We start from the raw sequence: 24,192 nt of genomic DNA on the forward strand, positions 1-24,192 counted from the left end.
TAATTTCTGATATATTTACAACAGATAAATTAAACAAAAACAAAACATAAAGAAATAAAAAAAAAATAAAACGAAAAAAAAAAACAGTAAATAAAATTACAATTTGCAATAATATATTTACAACAGAAAAGTTAAACAAAAGGGTAAAAAACAAAAACAAATTATAGCATCCAATGGTAAAACATACAGGTATTTACAACAGAAAAGTTAAAACAAAAACAAATTATAGCATCCAATGGTATAACATACAGGTATTTACAACAGAAAAGTTAAAACAAAAACAAATTATAGCATCCAATGGTATAACATACAGGTATTTACAACAGAAAAGTTAAAACAAAAACAAGTTATAGCATGCAATGGTATGATATATGGGTATTTACAACAGAAAAGTTAAAACAAAAACAAATTATAGCATCCAATGGTATGACATACGGTATTTACATCAGAAAAGTTAAAACAAAAACAAATTATAGCATCCAATGGTATGACATACGGGTATTTACAACAGAAAAGTTAAAACAAAACAAATTAAATTACAGCATGCAATGGTATGGTAAAATATATTAACAACCCAAAAATTTTTTAAAATTATAATTTAATTACAGCATGCAGTGGTATAAAATATTAACAACTGAAAAGAAATAAGGTTTAAATGAAAGAAATTCACTACATTTCAGAATTATATCATATAGTATTATGTTGTCAATTATATATATTACAGAAGTTCCATTTGTGATTTTGTCAAAAAAAGTTTTTTCACTTTCAATGGAATGTTCTCCTCTGACAGTTTGTCACAAAACATAAAAATGTTTGATAACACAAAATGTTCTACATTTCACTGCCAAGTCAATGCTTCTTCTTTCAGTTGTACTGGAAAAGAAAATAAAAAATTTCTTGACAATAAATTCTTTACTTCAGATTCTAGTGGGATATTACCAACACCAAGTTATATGGTTTTCATCAGTACATTACATCTAAGCTTTAGTATCTTTTCAGTTCCCTTATATCCTTCTGATCGTATTGACAGTGTGACAGGTGATACTCAAATCTGCAGGTCATGAAGCTGCTAACAAAGATACCACCTTATTTGTACTTGTGAATAGTCTCACAATTAAGTGTCCAAACAAACAACCACATAAGAGAAAGGAATATCTAAAACTTGAGATTTTAAAATTCAAGATGGCTGCTAGCACACCAGTTTCTAAGCCTATTATATACAACTGATGACAAAATAAATCACTTACAAATACCAAGGGGACTCAAGTTATTCAGTTTGAGTATAATGAGTCCATAAGGTGACTCAAGTTATTCAGTAGCATAGACCTTAACCTTTGACCTTTCAAATCCAAATCAAGAATGTCTGATAAGAAAGCATACAGACTGTGAAGTTTGAGTTTGATCAATTTGAACTTGGGCTAATAACTGGAAATGGTGATCCAAACCAATTTTTTATTTATAGCAAGTGACCTTGACCTTTTATCATTTCACCTCACAAGCAATCCTAAACAAGTCCTCCTGTTATGAAAGCAGAGTGTGAAGTTTGAGTTTGATCAGTTCCATATCTATAACTTCAGTTAGAACCAAAATATTTTGGAGATGTAACAAATTTAAACATTTACCATGTTTTCACTTCTTTGTTTCCACTTCTTCCAAGACTCTCCTTGCTATTCTCAGAGCTGATTCAGCGTGACTCTTTGTAAAGTATGTTGACGGAATCTTCCCAGAAGCATGTACATCAGGATATCGCATGTGTGTGTGATTTCCAAGAAGACTTTCCATTTCACTAGCTGCATTCATTAGAGAAGTATCCCCTAACGAGGCAGCGATACCATAAATGTTATGACCTCTCTCAACACTATTGGCATTGTTCTTATATTGCATTGACTTCAGTGCTTTCTCCACAGCCTAGGATAAATCACAAATGTGTAGGTTATAAGACATATATAAAGGGTTTGAAAATCTTCTCTCTAAAGAAACAGTACTGAAACTCTAGTCAGCTGTCCTGAATCTGTTGATAAAAATCCTCTCAACTTTGACAAATTCTTTTAAAGGGTGACCATTGAATTACATGGTCTAGATTTTTATACCATTTGATAAGTCACATTGCCTGTCCATCTCAACATTGATTACATTGTTGTCTATGAATCAGTTTGATGTCTATTGATTGTATAGTATGGTAGGTGGTTTATCAAATTATGAACAATTTCGATGACTTTTTGAGATCAAACAGCATATAAATGTAGTTTATACAAACAAGAGAATCAGTAGAACCAATGGATACTCCCAGAATAAACGCGAGTTCCAACAGGGCTAATTTTGACAAACTTTAAGTATGAACAAGAGCATCACTGACGGTGCATTATACGCCCATCAAAACGTAAAGTTTTAAGCCAAAACCTATCAACCAATCAGAGCACAATATCCTAATAAATTATGCATGGATTTAACTCAAGTTCAAACCTAAACTTAGTCTTCCTAAAATACACATGCATACTGAATTTTATCAAAATTGAACGATATTTACTGTTTATCCATGAAATTATGTGGAAATGAACAAGTATTCTTTTAAAATATGAGTCCCATGAAAATATCTTTTGTTCAAAGTCAACTTATACCTAACATGTACTTCAATGTGTTAAATTCTCATCATGCTTATCAAGCATTATGGCATAAGAAATAGCGATAATATTCTTTAACTGTCAAATCCAAGATGGTCGCCTGTCGGCCATTTTGTTTTTGTAATCAGTCCCAAAATCAAATATCGCAACTAAGGATCAAGGAGATCTATCCAATGTCTCATAAAATAGCTGTAACAATCAAAAGGATACAACTAAGAAACAAGAACAAGCTACATATCCATCAAATACCTCTCAAAAAAATCTGATGACAAAAACGAAAAACAATATCTAATTTATGGAAATCCTGCATAGATCTAGCTAGATTGATTTATAAACACTTGCTTGACCATGATTTAGCAACAAGACAACACAACCTGTGACATTGTCCCCGGTGTAGCATGGTATTGTGAAGCATCAGGAAATGAATCGAGGTCAAAATACCATAATGGTCAAATGAACCGTGATTCACTTCACCATTATGGTGAAATTAACACTCCCTCCCCCCCTTCCCTCCACCCGATGATAAAGTGAAGCCACTCTATATTTTGTTGTCAGCGGATGTTTCTGCGTTTAATTTCTTATCACTTTCATTCATTAAGTTCCTCCAAACAAATTAAAACTGAAAAAATATTCAATCATATAAACACATAAATAACAAAATATAGGTCTGGGGTGGGGAAATTTAGAGTGGGGCGGGGGGGTCACTTCACCATATATTTGTGAAATATATAACAAGGTCATTGGGGTCGTTATATCTGTACAGAAATATATATCAAAGTCATGGAGGTCATTATGTCTGTACAAAAAATATAGTACAGTAGTATATAACAAGGTCATGGAGGTCATTTTACCTGAATACAAATATATAACAAGGTCATCTCATCACTCATATTGTGTTCAAAGAGTAGTTTTTTACAGAATGTCATTCCTGAAAAATTGATTGTACAAATTTTTCAAATAACAAGACATGAAAGAAAGTGACAAATACACACAAGAATGGAGAAATGTGACATGAGTTTACCTGGTGGCTAATGTAACATATCCAATTGTACCCTTGTACGACTCCTGCTGACTCCATAAAATGTTCAGCTGCACTCAGATCCAATTCTGCCTGTTTGAAACATTTTCTCTGTTGCACAGGATTGGACACAGGATCATTGTCACGATAATAAGGCCTGTGGTGACCTCCATGTGACCCTGATGACCCTGATGACCACCCTGATGACTCTTGATACCATTGTCGTTCTCTTGAACACTGTCTATAGACGTTCTCATAGAAATCTTTGTTTGGTGATGGCCCAGAGCGGGAGTAGTTAAAAGGATCCACGTCATCATCTATGTGCACTGGGTTACCATTCGTAAGTCTGTCCCAAACATGTTTGATATACTTGAACACCTCTGTAGCTTGCTCCTGGTTGTCGGTATTCTTGTCTGGATGCCACTGTCTCAAGTATCTCTTGAAGATAAGTCGTTTTTCCTTCTCTGGTAATTTCCATATAGCCAATAACTTCTGTCTGACCTCTTTGAAAATCACTTGAAGAGGTTTGGTCTTAGGGGACATATCATTAGAAACATCCACAGCATGGACAAGTTCTCTTGAATTTGTCTTTTTGCGAATAAATTTGTATAACTCATATGCAACTTTGATAAGGATTCTGTCCTCTCCAACATCAACTTCATATCTGGTCAGTTCAGGTGATAACTCTCCTTCCACATCACAACCTTTCAATTTCACAATCTTGGCATAGATATACATGTCACTTTCCTCCTCATCTGATGTTTCCTCATCATGTAGCTGTACAGCAACATATTCTCCAGTGTCAAATGTAAATTTGGTGTTGTCCAACATGTGGTGCCACTTCTTATGTACAAAAGAGCCACAAACTGGAAAAAAATGTTCATAAAGTGAGTGATGTATGTGATATTCTCGAATATCGTCTCGGTCCAAAATTGTTGAAATCTTTTGTGGTTGGTCCATTGCCATAAGAATTTTCAGCATCAGAGTTTTATGACTGAAACAATCAATGCTTGTGGATTTTTTAATTAGTTTTACAAAAACCTCTCCAATTTCTAGAATCCAATCCTTTATATCCACTCCTTCTGGAATTTTTGTGAAGAGGTTCCAGACATGTCCCTGCTGACCATTTTCTTCCTTCTCAATATGGCTGTAAACATCTTCATTACTTCCGACAATTTTCTCTTTGAAAACATAGTCAACTTTCAGTTTTTTAACTTGAACCACTCTGATTTTTTGTAGATCAGACACCACTTTGCTTTCTGAGACTTCTTCATTTCTTTGATACATTACTGTACCACTAATTCCTTTACTATGTGAATCATGACGTGAGATTCGAAGGAGTCCCTCAACAAATTCTGGGCTTTGAATGAACTCTTGCAACAGTTTTGTGTGATGCCCGGGTATAACTTCAAGATCTGTTGTATCTACCCTTTTTTTAACAATCTTAGTCAAAATTTGTGGTCTGTATTTGTCTGGCAACCTTTCTATATCATATTCTGAATAACGCAGTTTCAATGCTTTAAAACCTATGAAGTAAGGCAATCCTGCTTCCTTTCCGATCGCATCGTAAAACACTCTGTTGTTTGGGTATATCATTTTTGTTGAATCCACCACTTTGTTATCTTCTGTTGGAAAATACAGCACAGGCACCTGCAAACACTCGTCAGCACTTTTCTCCATTTGTAAAAACAGTCCATTTAGAGCTTTCTGCACGGACACTCTCTCATTTGCATTAAGTTCTTCGTCTCTCACTTCCTGTTTGATTTGCTCCAATACTCTTGCATAAGTTGCACATGTGGGTCTATCTTCTGTACCAAGCATTCTAAATAACTCAAAGTTTCCACCGAATACCATCGGCGCTTGGTAAAGATATGGCTTGATTTCTCCCATCTCTTCCAAATGGATAATGAGGGTTCCACATCTCACAAATTTGTTCTCTGATGGTAAATACACTAGAGGTTTCTGCCTAAGGCGCTCAGAAAGAATGTCCTGCTTTGCTCCATTTTGCCACAGATATTTATAGATGTCTGACATGAGGCTTTTCAGATCTTCATCCTCCTTTTGCCAGGCATTACTTTCACACTGTTCTTTCAATGCATCACAAATATTTTGAGTGTGTTGAATAACCTTCTCCAGTGGCGGTTCCTTCAAACATACCTGAAGCTGTTTAGCTACTGCATCTGATTTCTTCATATTAAATCCAATGAATGGGTTGGCAATTCTTGGCAGGATGTGGCAAGTACTCCAAACATATTTACTGTACTTTTCAGGAACAGCACCTTCAAATGCCATCAATTTCCCAGATTCATACTGCGGATAAATTTTTTTGTTTGTATAAGATATCATTGATGGCAGAATAAACTTTTTAGACCGAATGCTGGATAGCAAGCCAATACTCTCTAACTCTTTGATGTCCCAGATGTATGTAAGTAAAGTATTGGATTTTTTACACACCTCCTGTGTAACTGTATGTCTTCCCTCTGCTTCTATCTGATCAGCAAACTGGATTATCAACTGGTTCGTTGCTTTGTTTACCATGCCGATGAGTTCCATAAAGGATTTCCATTCCCATTCATCATATGGTGCCATTGGAAATTCCAAGTGACTGGACATAACCGTAAAGAGTTCAATATGAGGACTATATAATTCAGATGCACATTTGGATCCTCCATTTTTTGTGTCAAAAACTCTCAATGTCTTCAAAGTAGCAATCAGATTTTGCTGATCAGTATTATATTTGCCATCAAATGAAAGAAGATGATTTTGTATGTATCTTAAGTGGATAGGAATGCAGGACTTCGGAAGATAATCCATGTTGGCTAATATATTCTTTGAATAAACATCACATATGCTGCTTACTGTGTACTGAAAGGCATTATACATTTTTTCAAGCTTCTCATTCTGTTTTAAAAGCAGCGTATTGGAATTCCGACCCCATTCTGTTATTCCTTCACCTGGTATATCATGTGGAAGCACAAGGACATTTTGTTCCATCTCAAGTGACACAAGTTTTCCATGGGCAGTCAAATGCAGTGGAAGTGACTTCAGTTTCCTTGTCCATTCTGGAAGCTTTTCAACTTCCTTGATATCATTCTCAAAATACTCCAAAATAGCATTAGCTTTTCTTGTTGGAAGATTTCGAAATCCTGACTCTTTACAGTGTTGGTACAAACAGTTCAACACCATTGCTGGCTTTTTCATGTGTGGTATCAAAAAGTCAAGAACTATGCTTTGTAATACATCTGTATCTAGAACAGGAAGTGCAAGCTCTCCCATTACTTCCTTCAAATCACCTGTAAACGATTCCAAGTTCAACACTTTTTCGAAAACTGACATTGATGCTAATACTTTCCTAGTTGATACAGAGATATTTGTCTTAACCTTAAGTGTACATGGTAGTAGATTCCAAGGAGCGACAGGTGTTAATCCTGGTGGGAGAGTCCAAACAGCTTCACAGCCATTGTTTTCTTTATATGTCTTCTCCTGTTGTACCACAAACTCCAACACCTTACAGATCCAGCATGAATTGGGAAGGTCAGTACCAGAAGGCAGCCAGTCCAGCAATTCTGTAGGATTCTTAAACCTTTCTGGACTCAAGTTTTCAACTAAGCACTCAGCAAATGAATGGATATCAAAAGGCTTGAATATTCTTTCTTGTACTTCCTGTGTGTCAACAAGGTGCAATAAAGATTCATGAAGAAACCGATTTCTGGACCTGGGTAAAACTAAAAACTTCTCAGTGCAAAATATTTCACTGCCTTCCTTGAACACCCGTAGCTTCTCATCCCTAGTTAAACACAAGGGGACACCAATAATTTTGGAGGAATATTCTTCACTCTCTTTGCAGTAGAGTAGTAATTTAAAAACATTTTCCTGTTTTTGTAGACTGGTATCTGACATATCTGTGCCATGATCCTCAATCTTAATGTTACATCTATGTCTGATATCTGTCCTTTGGAATGATTTCAAAAATTCTAAAATGGCATTCGGGGATAGTTCAGCTACTGTTATGCCAGCATCCTTCATACTTTTCAGTATTTTTGTTTTAGAATCAAGAAGTCTCAGTCCAATATCTTTCAAAACTTGACATAACAGCTTGATATCAGACATCAGCTGCCCTCCCATGGGTTTTAAGGTGTCAAAGACAGCTGGAAATTCTTCTCCAGGCTCAGTTAGAGGCACAAACACAAATTGCTGTGACTGATATTGTTGTTGTGTGTGGTGTTGTTGATGTGTCAAGTGTTGTTGATGTGTCAGATGTTGTTGCTGTGACTGATATTGTTGTTGTGGTTGCTGCTGCTCTTGCAAGTAGAACAACGCATGATGATCATCATAGATCTGATTCAGAACTTCCTTTGCCAATAACTTCCAGTTTTCATCTTTAGCCTCCTGAAAAATTGGAAACAAATTATCTAGCTGTTTTGCACTTTTGACAAGTCCAGATTCCCTCCCACCAGTCAGAAGCATCTCTTTTACTCTTTCCATACCCATGACGTATGCAGAAGGAATCACCTTACTTAGCAGTAGTTGATTCCATTCCCATTTGTACGTTCCTTGTTCCCTACCCCACAAACTACATCTTGTTTCTCCACCTAGAGCAAAATGGCCATTCACGTTGACAGGCAGACCAGTGTTTAATGGCAGAGGCAGAAAACAAAATGCTCTGTATTTTTGTTGGGGAACAAAGTGTCTTCCTGATTCTTTGTGTGAAGACAGAAGGAAAGCTACACCACCTCTTGGTAAAAGTCTGAGGTTTTGCTCTTTGTATGCATTCAGTACTCCTTGAGGAATGTCACCATTTCCGAACCCTATCTGTTGAACTATTAACCAAGTATTTTTAACACCATTGCTGTCTTTTACCGTAACATTGTAAAAAACACTCTTATCTTGTATGCTTATTAGGTCTTGAGTATCTCTAAATTTCCTGCTCACATTTCGCAAATGGTTTCCAAAATCGTTCCTTTTTTCCTCATCCTCTTCAGAGATAATAGTTTCCACCACATATTCATTTTTGCACTCACCAGAAGATATATCCGACACAGTGATTTTTTTAACTGAATTAACAAAAAGTAAGGTTTCTAGTAACTCTTTCTCAAATGTTTTCAGCAGGTCTTTAAGCTTTTCAGATGACAATGGTTTGGCTAAATGCTTTCTTGATTCATTTCCTCTTCTTAGTGGAAATCTGAAAATTGTCCCATTGTCTGGCAAAAGTTTATCTTCATGGTAGCATTTGAAAACATCTGGGTACAACTCTCTGTGGTCTGGTAGATCCACTAACTGAATCCCAGGCCGTTCTTCTGTGGCATCTGATAAGAACTGGCAATATGGATCCATGATACACATTGTTTCACCCTTCTCTACGTTTGGGCCCTTTGTAATAAAAGACGGTGCATCAGTTAGATGGTAAACAGCATTAAAACCAACACCATACTGTCCGGTTGTTGTTGGATCCTCTCCTTTGCTGCCTATTCCAAGATTTTGGATTCCCTGTATGTCCTTGTCACTAAACTCGCTGTTGTTATAAACAAGAAGAGCAGGACCTTGTAATGGTTTCCATTTATCATCAAAGACCATTTTAGCAGAGTAGTTGTTACTGTCCAAAATAAAGTGAAGCTCTGTGGCTTGAGCATCATCAGCATTCTGGAGAAGTTCTTTCATTATTCCTTCATCACATGGATATCCTTCTAGAATCTTTTTTATTCTTGTAGTTAATTCCTCTTTCTGTCCAAAAGGTATTTTCCTCATACGATCGAAGAAGTGTTGTTTTATTTTGGCTTTGACACCAAGTTTGCGAGCAAAATCTGGACCAATTTTTCCATTGACAAATTTCATTTTTCCACTCTTTCCAATTTTCTCACTGTCATTTAAACAAAGGTCATCAATGGATGACAGGCTACCATCTATATCAGGAATACATAGTTCTGTTGAAAACTCATTTTTCATAATTGCACGCAGATCGCAACTGTCAATTTTCTCATAATCCATACAGGATGTTAAGACTTTCATGAAGTTGTTGTAAAGCTCCAGTTCTTCTTCTGACAAGTGCTCTGATCCTTTGTCATTTTGCATTTCCGTCATCACATTTAATATGTCCTGAGTAGTAAACCGGCTTTTTATATCGAGAATATCAACCAGATTTTTACATTTGAGTAGTAGGTGATGACCCTGCAATCCATACAAGTAAGGTTCACAATCCATCAAAACACAGAGTGCTGTTTGTTTTGGTTTGACAAATTTGTTATGGCACAAAATAACAGGATGCTCTTTCAATTTATCAATGTATTCTTTTTCTTCTTCAGAAACAGTTTCATTTGATATTCTATCATTCAAGAAGGAATAAGTCTTATTGCAGGTTTCCTTGAGTAGGCTTTTTGAATCTCTGGTAATGTTATTAGGGTCAATGGTTTCACACAGGTCAATCAAATGTCTGCAAACTACATTAACAGAAATGTCTTCATATTTTTCTCCATTGACTCCAAAATGACAGAATGTGTTGTCATTAACGTATTTGTAGCATGACATGTCCAGAACAAGCTCCTGTGAGCCAACAAGACAATGTCTTGAGTCTAGATAAAGACAAACTGGGTTTGCAAAATGAATATCTACTTTCATAGCATGTTGACATTTTGCAACCCTTTCAGATAATATGCTTGTTGAACAGGTTTCTAAATACAAAGTTTCCGCTTGCCATGGAAAAGTCCAGTTCTTTGGTTTCTGAAGTATGGGTAAGAATGGTATGCCTTTGAGTTGGTCAATAAGTGAAGAATCAGACATACAATTTCTTTGAATATACTTAACAATGCTAATGGACCTTTCCAATGCACATTTACCGCAGTCCTTTGATAATTCCTGTACAGTCTTTGCTCTGTCTATAATCAGGTCCTTTGGTAATGTATCCACTATCATCCCAATATCTGATAGATTTTTCTTTCTCTCCTTGACACCTGCTTCTACCATTTCCTTGTGAACAAACCGCCCTTCACACACGGTAAAGAAATCCACGAGTTTGCTGTCTGGATGTATAAGATCATGAGGACACTTTAGTTCTCCTGTTGGTTCTGCTGGAAAGCATTTTGTTCCTTGGAGCAGTTTCTTGGTTGTCTCACTAATATTATCTACAGCAAACAAAACAAGCATGTTCCTTTCTCTTGACTCCCAAAACTCTGACTGAATTTTTGGAAAAAGAACTTCTGCAAAGAAATTCTCTGTAGAAAACATCTTAGTCTTGACAGTACTTTCAAGCCCAGCTGTACACAAGGAATTGTAAAGGACCTTTTCCAGTCTCATCAACTTTTTGCTGTTACAATTGTCAGCTTCCAAGAAATGAATTGAAGCTTTATAAGCTATTTCTGCTACATCTGATTCAAGCAGTTTTGGATCCATAAACTTGCAGTTATCAAATGCGGCCCATAAGTCATTCCTTTTAAACACTACTGGGTTCTGCTTGACAATTTTTGTGAGAAATGCCTTCTGCATGTTTTGAAGTTCAACTGACTTTGTAGAATCAATAGGCCAAATGTTGATATATTCTTCATTGCTGACTCCAGTGTAGTTCTTCAGACTCTCAAGTAGTGTCACATATGCATTAGGAATTGCATCTGTCATTAGAGAATGATTCCATCGAGGTTTAAACAGCTCAGTTTTATCGTCCTCTGTTCCCCACATGATAGATCGTCTATCTGGGGCTACAGCAAATGTAGTATTGATGTGTACCGGGAGTCCTGTTCCTATAGGAAGTGGAAGAAATGAGAAATAATGTCCCGTCTTGTAAAGTCCAAACGGCATACTATCCAAAGGCAATATCTTAAGAACACATCCATTCATCTTCACAGGAGTTGCTACACCTGCCAGTGGTAACACACCTTTGGCCTGCTTTGAAATTTCCATGCTTCCTGAAGTACCTGTAGCATAGGAGACGATCCATCGAGTAGATGATTGTGTTTCAATTACTTCAGAAGATGTGAAACTCTTCGCAGATTTTTCCACCTGTATGTTGATATCACTGAGTATTATCTTCTGTGTGGCTGGTATATGCATCTGTCCACGTCGAATTGGTGAATACAGCAATGATACCTCTTTCAGAATGTTAAAGGTATCAGATATCTGTATGTTTTGAGGATTCGATGACACCATACTTTTTGTAGCTTTGTAAATAAGTATGCTCTGCTTGGGATCTACAACATTGGCAGGTAAGTGATACACTTCTATCTCTGTCACGTTTTGAGTAAATAACAGCATATTTCCACCATTTTCCATCAGCATGTGGAGAAGTTCTTTCATATCAGACTTGGAATAAGCAGCATCTTTTATTTCACTTTTCCCTGCCTGCTCATTTGTCCTCAAGGGAAGCCGAAATAGTGTTCCATTATAGACATGGAAGTCCTCATCCATGGCCATATCACAACCAAACACTCCATTGTAAGGTTGAAACTGATTCTTCATTCTTCTCACAAGTATCTGATTCTGCATACTTTTCAAATTTATCTTGATCCCTGGTTCCTTTCCTTTCACAGCATTTCCTAAATTTCTGACATGTGGATCGAAAATGACAAGGTCACTTCCCGTTATGAAACTTGGGACATCAGTCAAATTGTACACAGAGCAAAACCCTAATCCAAATTTCCCAATTTTGGTGTCATCCTCCTGTTTTGTTGCTCCTCCAAGTTTAGTAATGTTACGTAAATCTGCCTCAGAAAAACGTGCATCGTTATATGCCCACAGAGCTGGACCTTGGAATCCAGCCATATTTTGGTCTATCAGTCGTGTTCTAAAATCCCTATTTTCACGCTCGTCATACAGGAAACAAACCTTTGTGGCAGCAGCATCATCAGCATTTTGAACAATCTCCTTTGGAACTGATAGACCATCTGTGTAACCATCCAACAACCCTTTGATCCTCCCTGTGAGGTCTTCATGCTGACCACAAGGCTCTATTGCTTCTGTATCGGTCATCAGGCCCTCTGTCAGTGAGCGAACACCCAGGACTTTGGCAGTGTGTAATGGAATGTTAGCATGGACATAGTAAATGGTCTCTTCTTCCTCTTCTGCAATTGTCTTCAACCACTCTTCATTACTATATCTACACTCAGAAGCGGACATCAATTTCAAACTTGTGTTAGAGCCTGTGTGTACTGGAAACAGAACATCAAGATATGACACAGACTCTGGATCCTGTTTGAATCGAGTCAGTATTTGCACAGTAATGTTCAAGTCCTTTTCAACATCATTCCTTGAATAAACTGATTGATCATGTTTAGCTTTGATTTTATTCTGTACAATATCAAGAACATCCACTGTTTGTTTTTCATGACAACCAATCTTCTCAAACAAGCTTTTGATAGATTGAAACTCTGGTGGTAGACAGTACATGTAAGGCTCTAACGGGATGTCATCCGGCCCTCGTGTAGTGTAAACACCACCTACTTCAACAAATGTTTCCCCTGTCCAAACCAAAGACTCAGTTGAAAAGAAAGTTTGTATCTCATCAAAGCTGCAATGTTGTCTTGCCAGAAAGTGATAAACCTCATTAATACATGGCAACAGGTCGGGCTTGTTATTAACCTTGTAGTTTTGTTTGATGTTTAACAGGTGTTGTAACACATCCTCAACCTCTGGTTCATGCAACAGGAAATAATTCTGCATATATCCGTAGGTTTCTTCTGAAACGAGTGGGATGACAGACCCAGCTATTCGTTGATTCTGAGTGGTTGCTATGAGACATTCTCTTGGTGTGCAGAGTCTGTAACTACTGCAGTACCATGGTAAGACAGTGGGATAAATAGTTGTTTTCTTCAGCGGTGCAAGAAATTTCTTGTCCATCAGAGAATTTGAATGAAGTAGTTCATTCCGTTGAGAAAGAAAGTAATTCACTGCCTCTGCTTGTTTCAAGTTTGATATTTGACCCTGTTGTACTTTTCTGTCCAAGTCCTTGATACAGGAAATGATGAGATCATCTGATGGTTTCGATGATTCCAAACCCAAATCACGTAATCCAGTCAGGATGTTTGGGGATGAAAACGGTTGTGCTGGAAACATGGAATTATCCCCTACCAACTCCCCCAGGTGAGGTATTGTGGGGTTGTAAAGCTGTGATGGTTTTTGTAAATCTCCTTTGGAAGTAGGTACAAACTTAGTTTCTCTTGCCAAACTCATCAAAGCAAGATTGCTTTTGAATTGATGAATATTTATAACAAAATGCAACATCAGCTTTTTCTTGTCTGAATCACAGTAGGAATTCCATTCAACTGACAATATTTCCTCTATAACAGCTTCTTGAGTAAGTTCTGTGACCCCTAGTTTTTCGGCTAACTTGCATTGGCAGACAGCTGATGAGGAAAGCAGACGGCGAGGATATTTGACAGGAAAGGTATTTCGGAGTTTTGGGGCCAGCATATTCACTTGATTGACAGAAGTGTAGCTACTACTTTGGTGTTCTTCAAAAATATTCATTCTCTTCAGTAATTTCACTCCAACTTTTCCAATATCAAAATGCTCTAAATATTTTCTCCATGAAATTCTTTCAGCTTTGCTAGCCTCATTGTTAAAACTTTGCAAGTAATCTTTGTTATTATTGTACAGATGATCAAGCAAGCCCAGAAAGCTAGATGCTGAAGGATTGTGTATGTACTTAGTGATATCTGGATGTTTTGCCACATAGGGAGGTAACACTGATAATACTTTGACTGAAAACCGGTTCATAGATCTACACAGATCATCTGGTAGGTTGTAGGACTTATGTGACTTCACAATCAGCAAGCTTGAGAGTCTATGAAGAATGTAATGATCTCCAGCTATCTCTGGCACCAGATGCAAGTCTTGGAAGCAGTCCAAAGTCCTGCATTCAGCAAGCTTGGACCAGACACTCTCTAACCAGTCTCCAGGAAGTGAAGACCTCTTAGTATCCCAAACTTTAAACTGACCTCTGTCCTCCAGGTTACGATCAATACACAACTGGAGAAGTCTTACAAAGCCATCGCAATCCAAGTTTTTGACCTGAAAGGTACCTGTAAAGATTGATGGTGAAAAGTACTATCCATCAAGATCAAATATACATTAAGTTTTTAAAATTGTTTAAACTTTTTCAGTGCCAAGAGATGGTTCTATGCATGACTGATTTTTTTCTCTTCTTTTCTCTTCTGTAACCTTTTCCTCTTAGTCATTTGATACCAATGGAATCCTTCATATGAAGTCTAATAAAGAGCTACCATGAGCTTTGCTAATAACAGGCTTCGATTTTCAAAAATCAAGTTAGTCTCCAGTCTCCAGACATTTTGTTTTCTTGAGCAGACTTAGTATTGAATGGGAACAACTTGAGACGATGAAGAACCTACACATAAAGTTTTACAAATATCTTTATGGCACAAACTATACAAGTGTCAGAATCCAAAAAACGCTGTCTGTTGGCCATTTTGTGACTCAAAATTATACACATACATACACATGAAATTTGAGATAGAGTACTTACAGAGATAGCAATAACAGACTGTAACAGTCAAAATTCAATATGGTTACTTGTCATACTTTTGACACATGACACACCGCCTCACCAAGGGTGAAGCCATATCCCAAGTATGAAGTTCCTATAGCATGTAGTGTAGGAGATTGAGCCTGGACAAACTTTATCTTCAATGTAGATCTAAGGCCAAACTGAGAGTATTTCTGATCTTTTGACACACAACACAACACCTCACCATGGGTGAAGCCATACCCCAAGTATGAAGTTCCTATGGCATGTAGTGTAGGAGACTGAGCATGGACAAACTTTTTCTTCAATGTAGATCTAAGGCCAAAATGAGAGTATTTCTGACCAACTTTTGACACATGACACACCGCCTCACCAAGGGTGAAGCAACGGTGACCAATTGTTGAGGAGATTAAGATAGGACATAGTCATGATTACAAAAGAAAACTCTTTATTTCAGTCACATTGCATTATATTGCAGTCCTTGTAAGATACCAGTTAATGAATTTCTAGTCGTCTGAGGAACACTTAAGAAAGAAGGATAAACAGGTGCAAAAACATTTCAATATTATCACATTAAACACAAGAGGATTAAATGGACCTGTATAACTCATCTCTTCTCCAGCTTATATAGAAAAGGATGTCATTCAATTTGAAGAAACTAAATAGCCCTTCATCACTGCATGTTTCCAAACATCATCATTATAGGCTGATTTGATTTTCAGTGATAAGTTATCCATAGATTAAGTGACGACCTCACCAATGTCCTGACCTAAAAAATGTGTTGTTTGATGACTCTGTAGTAAGTGACCTTACCTTCACTGCTAATCTGTTGTAAGTCTTTGACAATGTCAGGAAGATTTAATTTCACAATCTGGTCCTCACAGCCTGGGATCAACCTTCCTGTTGTTTCTTTGCACATATACACACAGCCATTGCTCTGAAATGCAGCAAACTCCCCATTTTCTAAAGGCAATAGTTTCAAATTGTTCAGAAGGTTATACTGTTTCACTGACATCAGATATTGCAGCAGGTGGAGTTTTTGTTCGGAGCTACAGTTTTCGTACCAGTTGTTCTGTTTGAGGAGGTTTGCTAAGAAGGCTGGAGTCAGCATAGTCATACTTGTGTTTTGTTCCAATAATGCTTTGACATGCGGAGGGACAATCGTGAGGTTTTGTTTATACTGCATCATGATTTGTCGAAGTGTATCCCTCACTCCAGCATCTGTAACATATTAATATGATACTCTATTATTTATCACACACTCCAGCATCTGTAACATATTAATATGATACTCTATTATTTATCACACACTACAGCATCTATTAAATATCAACCTGTTATTATAAAGAGATAGAGTACCAATAAAGTCCACAATATGATGAATGATGATTGGTTGATACAATCATTTATTACATTTTCAGTTTTGTATCAGATGCCAATTGGTCTACATCCAATCATGTCCTTTTATTACATTTAACATCAAATTGCACTTTTGTCCTGTGTTATGGCTGAATTTCAGGCAATCAGATTTGCCCATCAAACATTTTATTTATTTCTAGTTTGGATCCGCTTTAGCTCTATGTTTATCTTTACAAAATGTTATAATCAAAATATCAAATATGTTCAACTTGTATGACTTTTGTAAAATTATATTATAACACTCATGATATATATATGATATATAAGGGGAGACATGATATAATATCATCCATATATAATCCTTGAATGAATGAAGTCACAGCATTGGTTTGCTACACGAACAACAAGGAAGGGGAAAAAATATATACATACTGCTGTTGTTATCAGGACATTCAAACACTGCATTACTATGCTGGATCCACTGTCCTCCTTGGTTTTTGGTGTACAGGAAAGGCATCTGCAGAAGTCCCTTCACTAATGGCTCCAAGACAATGCACCATTTCACATCCACAGCATCCAGACATGGGATAGATCGGTACACAACTTTGACTAGATCAACAGGGTTGTTTTCTTCTGTACATCTTGTGATCAGCTGTCGTACCGTAGTCAGGTAGATGTGGGATAGGGCCTCTTTCACGAGGACCTGGTTCCACTGGAGGGATTTATCAGCATTGATGGCAGATTGTCGCAAATCAGCAGATGGCCACTTCACATGGCGCCTATTCTGACTCAAAGCAAAGAATCCATTCACATGAACAGGGAGTCCAGTCAGGCTGCATGCCTCCAATGGAAGAGGAAGGAAGCAAAAGACATGTCCTTTGAAATCTTCGATGTTCTCATATGGAATTGCAATTCCAACATAGGGACTGTACGATAGTTCTTTATCTTGGGAAAGTTTACAAAATTGTGAGGACATGTTGCTATATCCTAGAACTGCATTGACAATGAACCATGATTTGTCTTCAAGCCTTGTCAAACTGTTCCGATCACGTGTCTCCACTCTTGTGGTCACATGGAGGCTGCATATCAAATCATTTGACATGCTACCTTTGGTATAAATCTGTAGATCCTTGCTGAATTTCCGCCTCTTCTCCAGTACCAGTTCTGATCCTTGTCCTTGGATTCTAACTCTGTAACTAGGCTGGTTTCCATGGTTCTGTCTGTATAAGGACATTTCTTCAAGATTTTTCAGAAACAGGAGTGTCATTGGTGCCTCTGTTGTAAAGGAATCAAACAATGTTTCAATTTTCTCCTCGTTATAAATATTCCCGGATAATTCTGTGCCCTTCTGTCGCAGAGGAAACCTGAACAGGGTACCTCTGTACTCACCACCTCTCAGGGTCTCCTCCCCAAACCCAAAAATACCCTCAAATGCATCTGTAAGGGCTTTCATATCCATTCCTTTGTATTTTGTCAATTTCTCCAAGTGGAAGCTTGTGCAAACCTTGTCAGGGTTGGTTGTGTAAGGATTTATAACAAGTAGCTTCTTCCCAGACACAATCATTGGGTAATCTGCAATGTATTAACAGATTGATCAGACAAATACCAATGTATCAAAGAGGACTACGAATCCCCCCAAGATCAGTGATTTCGAAAACTATTTTGCTATCTACATTAAACATTATGATGATTTAATATAAAATGATAAAAAAGCAAATTTTTCGATTCATGAGATATCTTGAACACCAACATAGAATCTTGAAAATAGTCAAGTGTGTTTTGTGACCTTTGACCTGTTGACCATCAAAATCTTACCAGGTGTAACACTTGGTGTTATGATATTGTAATATCAAAGGAACCTGGCCCAATATGCCCTGGGACGTTTTTAATCTTGACCTCAATGACATAAAAACTATTCAGGTTGATATAGAAATTTTCTCACAGTCTCAAGAATGGTTATGTATGAAATCTGTTTGTGATGACAGTTCAATACAACTGTATGTCACCAAAATTGATCGATAGAAAACAGAATTTTTTTGTTTGAAAACTCAGAAGATTGACATGCTTACACAACAGTTAAAGTTTTTTTCCAATTTCTATATTGTCAAAGATGAGATTAGGATGTAAAAGAGATATAGTAATGTACTGATGTGGGCCTTCCTTGCACTATGCCCTTGCAATATTCTTAAGTTCTGTTTGGGTGACTTTTTTCGCAACTACCAACTTGCCCTGAGGACAGTCTGGCACTGCCTGACATTACCATGCATTTCTTTCTTTGTTAGTCAGTCTACAATTTAGCACATCAGTGATCACACTGGATTTTGATAGTTCTGTCATACTTGTAGACCATAATAGTGTAAGTTATCAGTAGCATATATAACATTTGGTGTCAAAAATATTTAAATTTGCAAGTTTGTATTTTCTTGATACATTCTTGCTAGTTCAATATTCTAGAGAACAAGAGGCCCATGTGGCCTGAATCGCTCACCTGACTGATGACAAACAATTACTGAGGTAATTTCCCTATTGGGTTCTGGCCTTGTAGTCAAACAGAAGTCAGATTCACTATTCATAAACTGACTTCAGACCAAACTTATGTTTCCCAAATTGGGCCAACCCCTCCCTCCTAGGGGACCAAGATGCACTGTTTGTACTGAACTGATTCTCCTTCACCTGAGAATACTTCATACTACATTTGGGCAATATCCATTCATTCCTACAGGAGGGTAGGATTTGAAACATTTCACTCTTTTCTACCTATTGGGACCAGCCCCTTTTGCCCCAGAAGGCTGAGACCTTACCTCTATACAAGATTTATTCCCCTATCCCTTCCCCAAAGAATGCTTCAGACAGAATTTGGTCAAAATCTGTTGACTCATTCATGACTAGTAGCAATTTTTAGTAAAAAGTTGACAGACTCTGGATGATGGATGACAGACTATGTATCCTGCGCCATGACATAAGCTCACTGGTCCTTCAGAGAAGCTGAACTAAACACCACTTATGGATATTAATACGGCCACAACTGACAACCTTAGACTATGGAAGGGTATAGGGAACACAAGGGCAAAAATCATTCTGGCACTTAACAGTAACACTGTTTACGGTACTTGCATTTTACCTTATAAGTGTGCTAATGCTATTGTTAAATTCTTATCAAGCAGCGATATTACTGGTAATGATATGTACAAAATCTAAGAAATAAAAACATTCATTGAAGTTGAATGAAATAAAATCTTGCTTACCTGTTATATGAAAAACAGATTTGAAGCCAAGTCCAAATCTTCCAACCTTCAATGGGTCCAACTCCTTCACGCTGCTGTACAGCATTTTGATACCTCGCCAATCACAATCAGAGAATACGGCATTATTGTGAAAGAATAAAGCTTGGCCCTTTAAAATATATAATATATGTCTAGCTATGATTATACATGAAATTTACAATGATTAAAATGCATACATTATATATCAATCACAACATGGATATTTGCATGTTTTGGAATTTTTTTAACATATGCTAAGATAATAGAATTGCATGAAGATAAGGAAGAATTTACCGCAGTAGTTCAGCCTTTTTTTTCAGTAACCACATGAAAATAATGTAACATTTGGTTTTGCTTTAGCCATTATCTTAACTAAAATACTGAGAGAAGTTAGACAAGGACCAACATTTTTACTAGGACAATCTCTGAATATCAAACCAATCAGAATCTTTTATTATGTTACCATGGTTAATTTATATGAAATCATTATAAAAGAAATGGCATATCATGATTAGCAAAAAAATTGGCCCATGTCTGAATAAAAGCCAAGAAGTAAAAGTTTTTGGTTTTTGATATTTCCAAGAAGATCTGTGTATAAAGACTGTTTAATTTTATTTCCCTGAAGATCTGTGTATAAAGACTGTTTAATTTTATTTCCCTGAAGATCTGTGTATAGAGACTGTTTAATTTTATTTCCAAGAAGATCTGTGTATAAAGACTGTTTAATTTTATTTCCCTGAAGATCTGTGTAAAAAGGCTGTTAAATGTTATTTCCAAGAAGATCTGTGTATAAAGACTGTTTAATTTTATTTCCCTGAAGATCTGTGTAAAAAGACTGTTTAATTTTATTTCCCTGAAGATCTGTGTATAGAGACTGTTTAATTTTACTTTCCTGAAGATCTGTGTATAGAGACTGTTTAATTTTACTTCCCTGAAGATCTGTGTATAGAGACTGTTTAATTTTACTTCCCTGAAGATCTGTGTATAGAGACTGTTTAATTTTACTTCCCTGAAGATCTGTGTATAAAGACTGTTTAATTTTACTTCCCTGAAGATCTGTGTATAGAGACTGTTTAATTTTACTTCCCTGAAGATCTGTGTAAAAAGACTGTTTAATTTTATTTCCCTGAAGATCTGTGTATAAAGACTGTTTAATTTTATTTCCCTGAAGATCTGTGTAAAAAGGCCGTTAAATCTTATTTCCCCGAAGATCTGTGTATAGAGACTGTTTAATTTTACTTCCCTGAAGATCTGTGTATAGAGAATGTTTAATTTTACTTCCCTGAAGATCTGTGTATAGAGACTGTTTAATTTTATTTCCCTGAAGATCTGTGCATAATGCCATTTAATTTTATTTCCTTACCTTGAAGTATTTGTTGAAAGGTTTTTTCTTCTCACTGTAAGGTTCTTGGTTAACATTTCTGCTATCAAATAGTATCTTCACTTCTGATGCACCAGCATCTTCTGCATTCTGTATCAACTCCTAAACACCCAAATAGCCAAAAGCACAATGGACCTGCACCCTCATCTGGTCTTCAATTCTCTCCATTCATATATTAACATTTAACATCACTGACATCCAAAGACTTGGTTAATGAGAAGATGTCATTTGAAGGTTATTAACAATTTTGACTTATGACCTTGAATGAAGTCAAGATCATTTCTTTGCGCAAAAGTATCATAGTTCTTACAACAAGAGGCCAAGCGGCCTTGATGGTCACCTGAGATAAGCAATATTGAATATAAAGGTTAAAGGATAGTTATCAAGTGTCATGAAACAGAAATTGTTACACTGAATACAGACATTGTCAATACACGAATACCATCAAAACTGCCATCCTATACTGATAATTCTTATAAAATTATTTCCAGTGGGAAATAACCAACGATACAATCAACAACCAAAATACAACTTTTCTATGAAAATTACAGTAAAGTCTTGAAAAATATTCCTCTCCATGAAGAAATGTGAGACTCATTTTGGTAATTAAAACACCTTAAGAAGCTTCCATTAACAAAGAGCATTTGGTTCTACCATATCTGGGTGTGGAGAAGAAGATTTTTGAAATTTAAGTTAATTTGACTCCATTTGGCCCCACCCATCAGCCCCTATGGTTCAGTCAGGATCAAAATGTGCATACCATCACGCCATCATCCCTCACTCATAATTCTAACCAAGTTTGAAATATTTCCAACTGAAATTAAACAAATTATGCTAAAAAATCTTGTTTTCCTATATAAACTGTAGTAAACTTTACCCCCCTCCCCACGGGGAAATGTGAGACCCTGGGGGAATGAAATTCACAATTTAGTAAAGCACCTTCAGATGCTTCCATTCAAGAAGAATATTTGATTCTACCATATTTGGGTCTTGAGAAGAAGATTTTTGAAATCTGAGTCAATTTGACCCCTTTTGGTCCCACCCCTCAGGACCCTGGGGGATAGGGACTGTATGATTCAAAATTTTGGTTCATCTTAGGCCAGGGAAGGTTTCTGCAAAATTTCATTGAAATTGCATCAGCAGTTTTTGAGAAGAAGTCAAAAGTGTTAAATTGTTTACAAACGCACGACACCAGATGAAATGTATTAGAAATGGTCAACATGAGACTTTGTCTCAGGTTACCTAAAAATCTAAAATAATAATAATCAAGGTCAGTTCTTTCACAAACCATCTTTAGCTTCATCCCAAGAACTGACAAGCAAGCATTCATGACTTGAGGGCTTTTGGTTTATCAAAAGTTTTTTTTAAAAAAATTACAAAATTAAATCTCTGTGACCTTGAATATGAGTCAATGACATTTCTTTTAGCAAACTTTTGTCAGGTTTTATCCCAGAAGCCTACTAACTAAATACAATTATTCAAGGCCCCTTTTTGTGTTCATCAGAAGATGTCCTTTGAAGATATTCCCCATTTTCAATCCTGTCACCTTGAATAGAGTCAAGGTCATTTATATACAAACTTTGTCAAGCATTGTCCCAGGTACCTTCTAGCCAAGTATCATGATATTTTGATACTGGGCATTATGGATATTGAGAAAAAGTTAAGGAAAAAGTTAAGGAAAAAGTTGAAGACAGACAACATAGGAGGGTGTTCACTTCACCATGCCATAATCTTTTTGGTCCCTTTAGGCCAGGTGTGCCAAAAATTATATTTCATCAACAATTTATTTAGTAAAGATTTAAACACAAATATTAAAAATAGAAATTACACAAATTATCTAAACAAATGAATCTGGTCATTAATACTTGAATACAAAGACGTACCATTATAAAATTGACGTCAGAAGAGTTATACCCCAGTCTAGGGAGGTCTTCTTATAGTCAGCCTTTTTACAACTTACCTTGAGTATTTGACCGTCATCAGGATACTCCGACAGAATGTTCTTTAGCATGCGTGTGAGAGGAGGCTGTTCTAAACCAGAGTACTCTGGTTCCATCTCCCCGTCAGACTCCTCTTCCTCATCCCCATCCATCATCAAATCTATGGGATGATCAAGCCTTTTTTCTGTTTGTCAACAGGATCACTTCACAATTTGGGCAGTTACTTAAACACAGAAAATGCATAGGTAGATATAAGATGTTACTGAAACACACAGCCCAACAACAAGCCAAAAGGCCAAAGGGTCTTAATGGTCATCTGACTATAAAGACCTACATATAATACAGGCTCAATGGGCCTGAATTATTCGAGATCTTACACAGAAGAATTTGTCATATTGTCAATTTCTGCAAACTTGAATCTTATTCCTCAAGCATGCTACTTTACAGTTACCATGACCTAGGACCTATCACTTATTGAAAGAAGAAATTTGAAGTTCTAAACACTTTTGACCCCAGTGATGTTGAAAGTGGATCAAGTCAATAGTTTGAATAAATTAGGTAGCCCTTCCTCCAATTATGTTACAGAATCAATATCAATAGTCTGGACATATTGGATATTAAGAAGTAGCCATTTAAACTTTTTAAAAATATCTGACCTCAGATACCTTAACAAACAGGTCAAGGTCATTTATTAAAAAATTTAGTAGCATTCATCCCAGCTGGCTACAGGCCAAATATCAGCACTCTAGGCCTTACAGTTTTTGAAATGAGGTTTTTTGAAGATTTAACACATTTGATCCTGTTACCATGAGGGTGGATCATGGGCACACATTTGAACAACCTTGATATCTCTTTATCTCAACATGCTACAGGCCCAATATCAGAAACCTGGGTCTTTTGGTTACTGACCAAATGTTGTTTGAGAATGTTTACCACATTTCCCCCTGTGACCTTGAAAGTGAGTCAAGTTCATTCTTTTTAACTAACTTGATTGTCCTTCATCCCAGCATACTATAGGCTAATTATCAGCATCCTGGGCCATTTGATTATTGAAAAGTCATTTGAATTGAAAATTTCTGTATAGCACATAAGCCAAAGCCGACGGACTTAAATATAATGGCTATTCGTCACCTTGACCTTTTGGTC

The 24,192-nt window shown here is 36.6% G+C and overlaps 1 protein-coding gene across 1 annotated transcript; it reads right to left on the bottom strand.

The window, feature by feature from the left end:
- Nucleotides 1–832: 832 nt before the first annotated feature.
- On the bottom strand, nucleotides 833–23,198 carry LOC132554129 (sacsin-like). The gene is made up of 8 exons (XM_060218429.1): nucleotides 23,067–23,198; nucleotides 21,089–21,208; nucleotides 19,708–19,855; nucleotides 16,895–18,034; nucleotides 15,917–16,324; nucleotides 3,643–14,642; nucleotides 1,623–1,908; nucleotides 833–873 (listed from the first exon to the last, which is right to left on the bottom strand). Exons 1-7 carry the CDS (start codon nucleotides 23,196–23,198, stop codon nucleotides 1,630–1,632), a joined length of 13,227 nt encoding a protein of 4,408 aa, XP_060074412.1. The 3' UTR covers nucleotides 833–873; nucleotides 1,623–1,629.
- Between the last annotated feature and the right edge of the window lie 994 nt (nucleotides 23,199–24,192).

The sequence above is a fragment of the Ylistrum balloti genome, unplaced genomic scaffold, assembly GCF_031769215.1.
Source record: "Ylistrum balloti isolate Yb309-2 unplaced genomic scaffold, AGI_CSIRO_Ybal_v1 Utg370382, whole genome shotgun sequence".
Lineage (NCBI taxonomy): Eukaryota > Metazoa > Mollusca > Bivalvia > Pectinida > Pectinidae > Ylistrum > Ylistrum balloti.

Coding starts and splice junctions, on each gene's coding strand:
- LOC132554129 (XM_060218429.1), bottom strand. CDS start 23,198: ATGGATGGGGATGAGGAAGAGGAGTCTGACGGGGAGATGGAACCAGAG. Junction 21,209..23,066: donor ATGACGGTCAAATACTCAAG/GTAAGTTGTAAA, acceptor TTGGGTGTTTAG/GAGTTGATACAGAATGCAGA. Junction 18,035..19,707: donor ATCTGTTTTTCATATAACAG/GTAAGCAAGATT, acceptor AATACATTGCAG/ATTACCCAATGATTGTGTCT.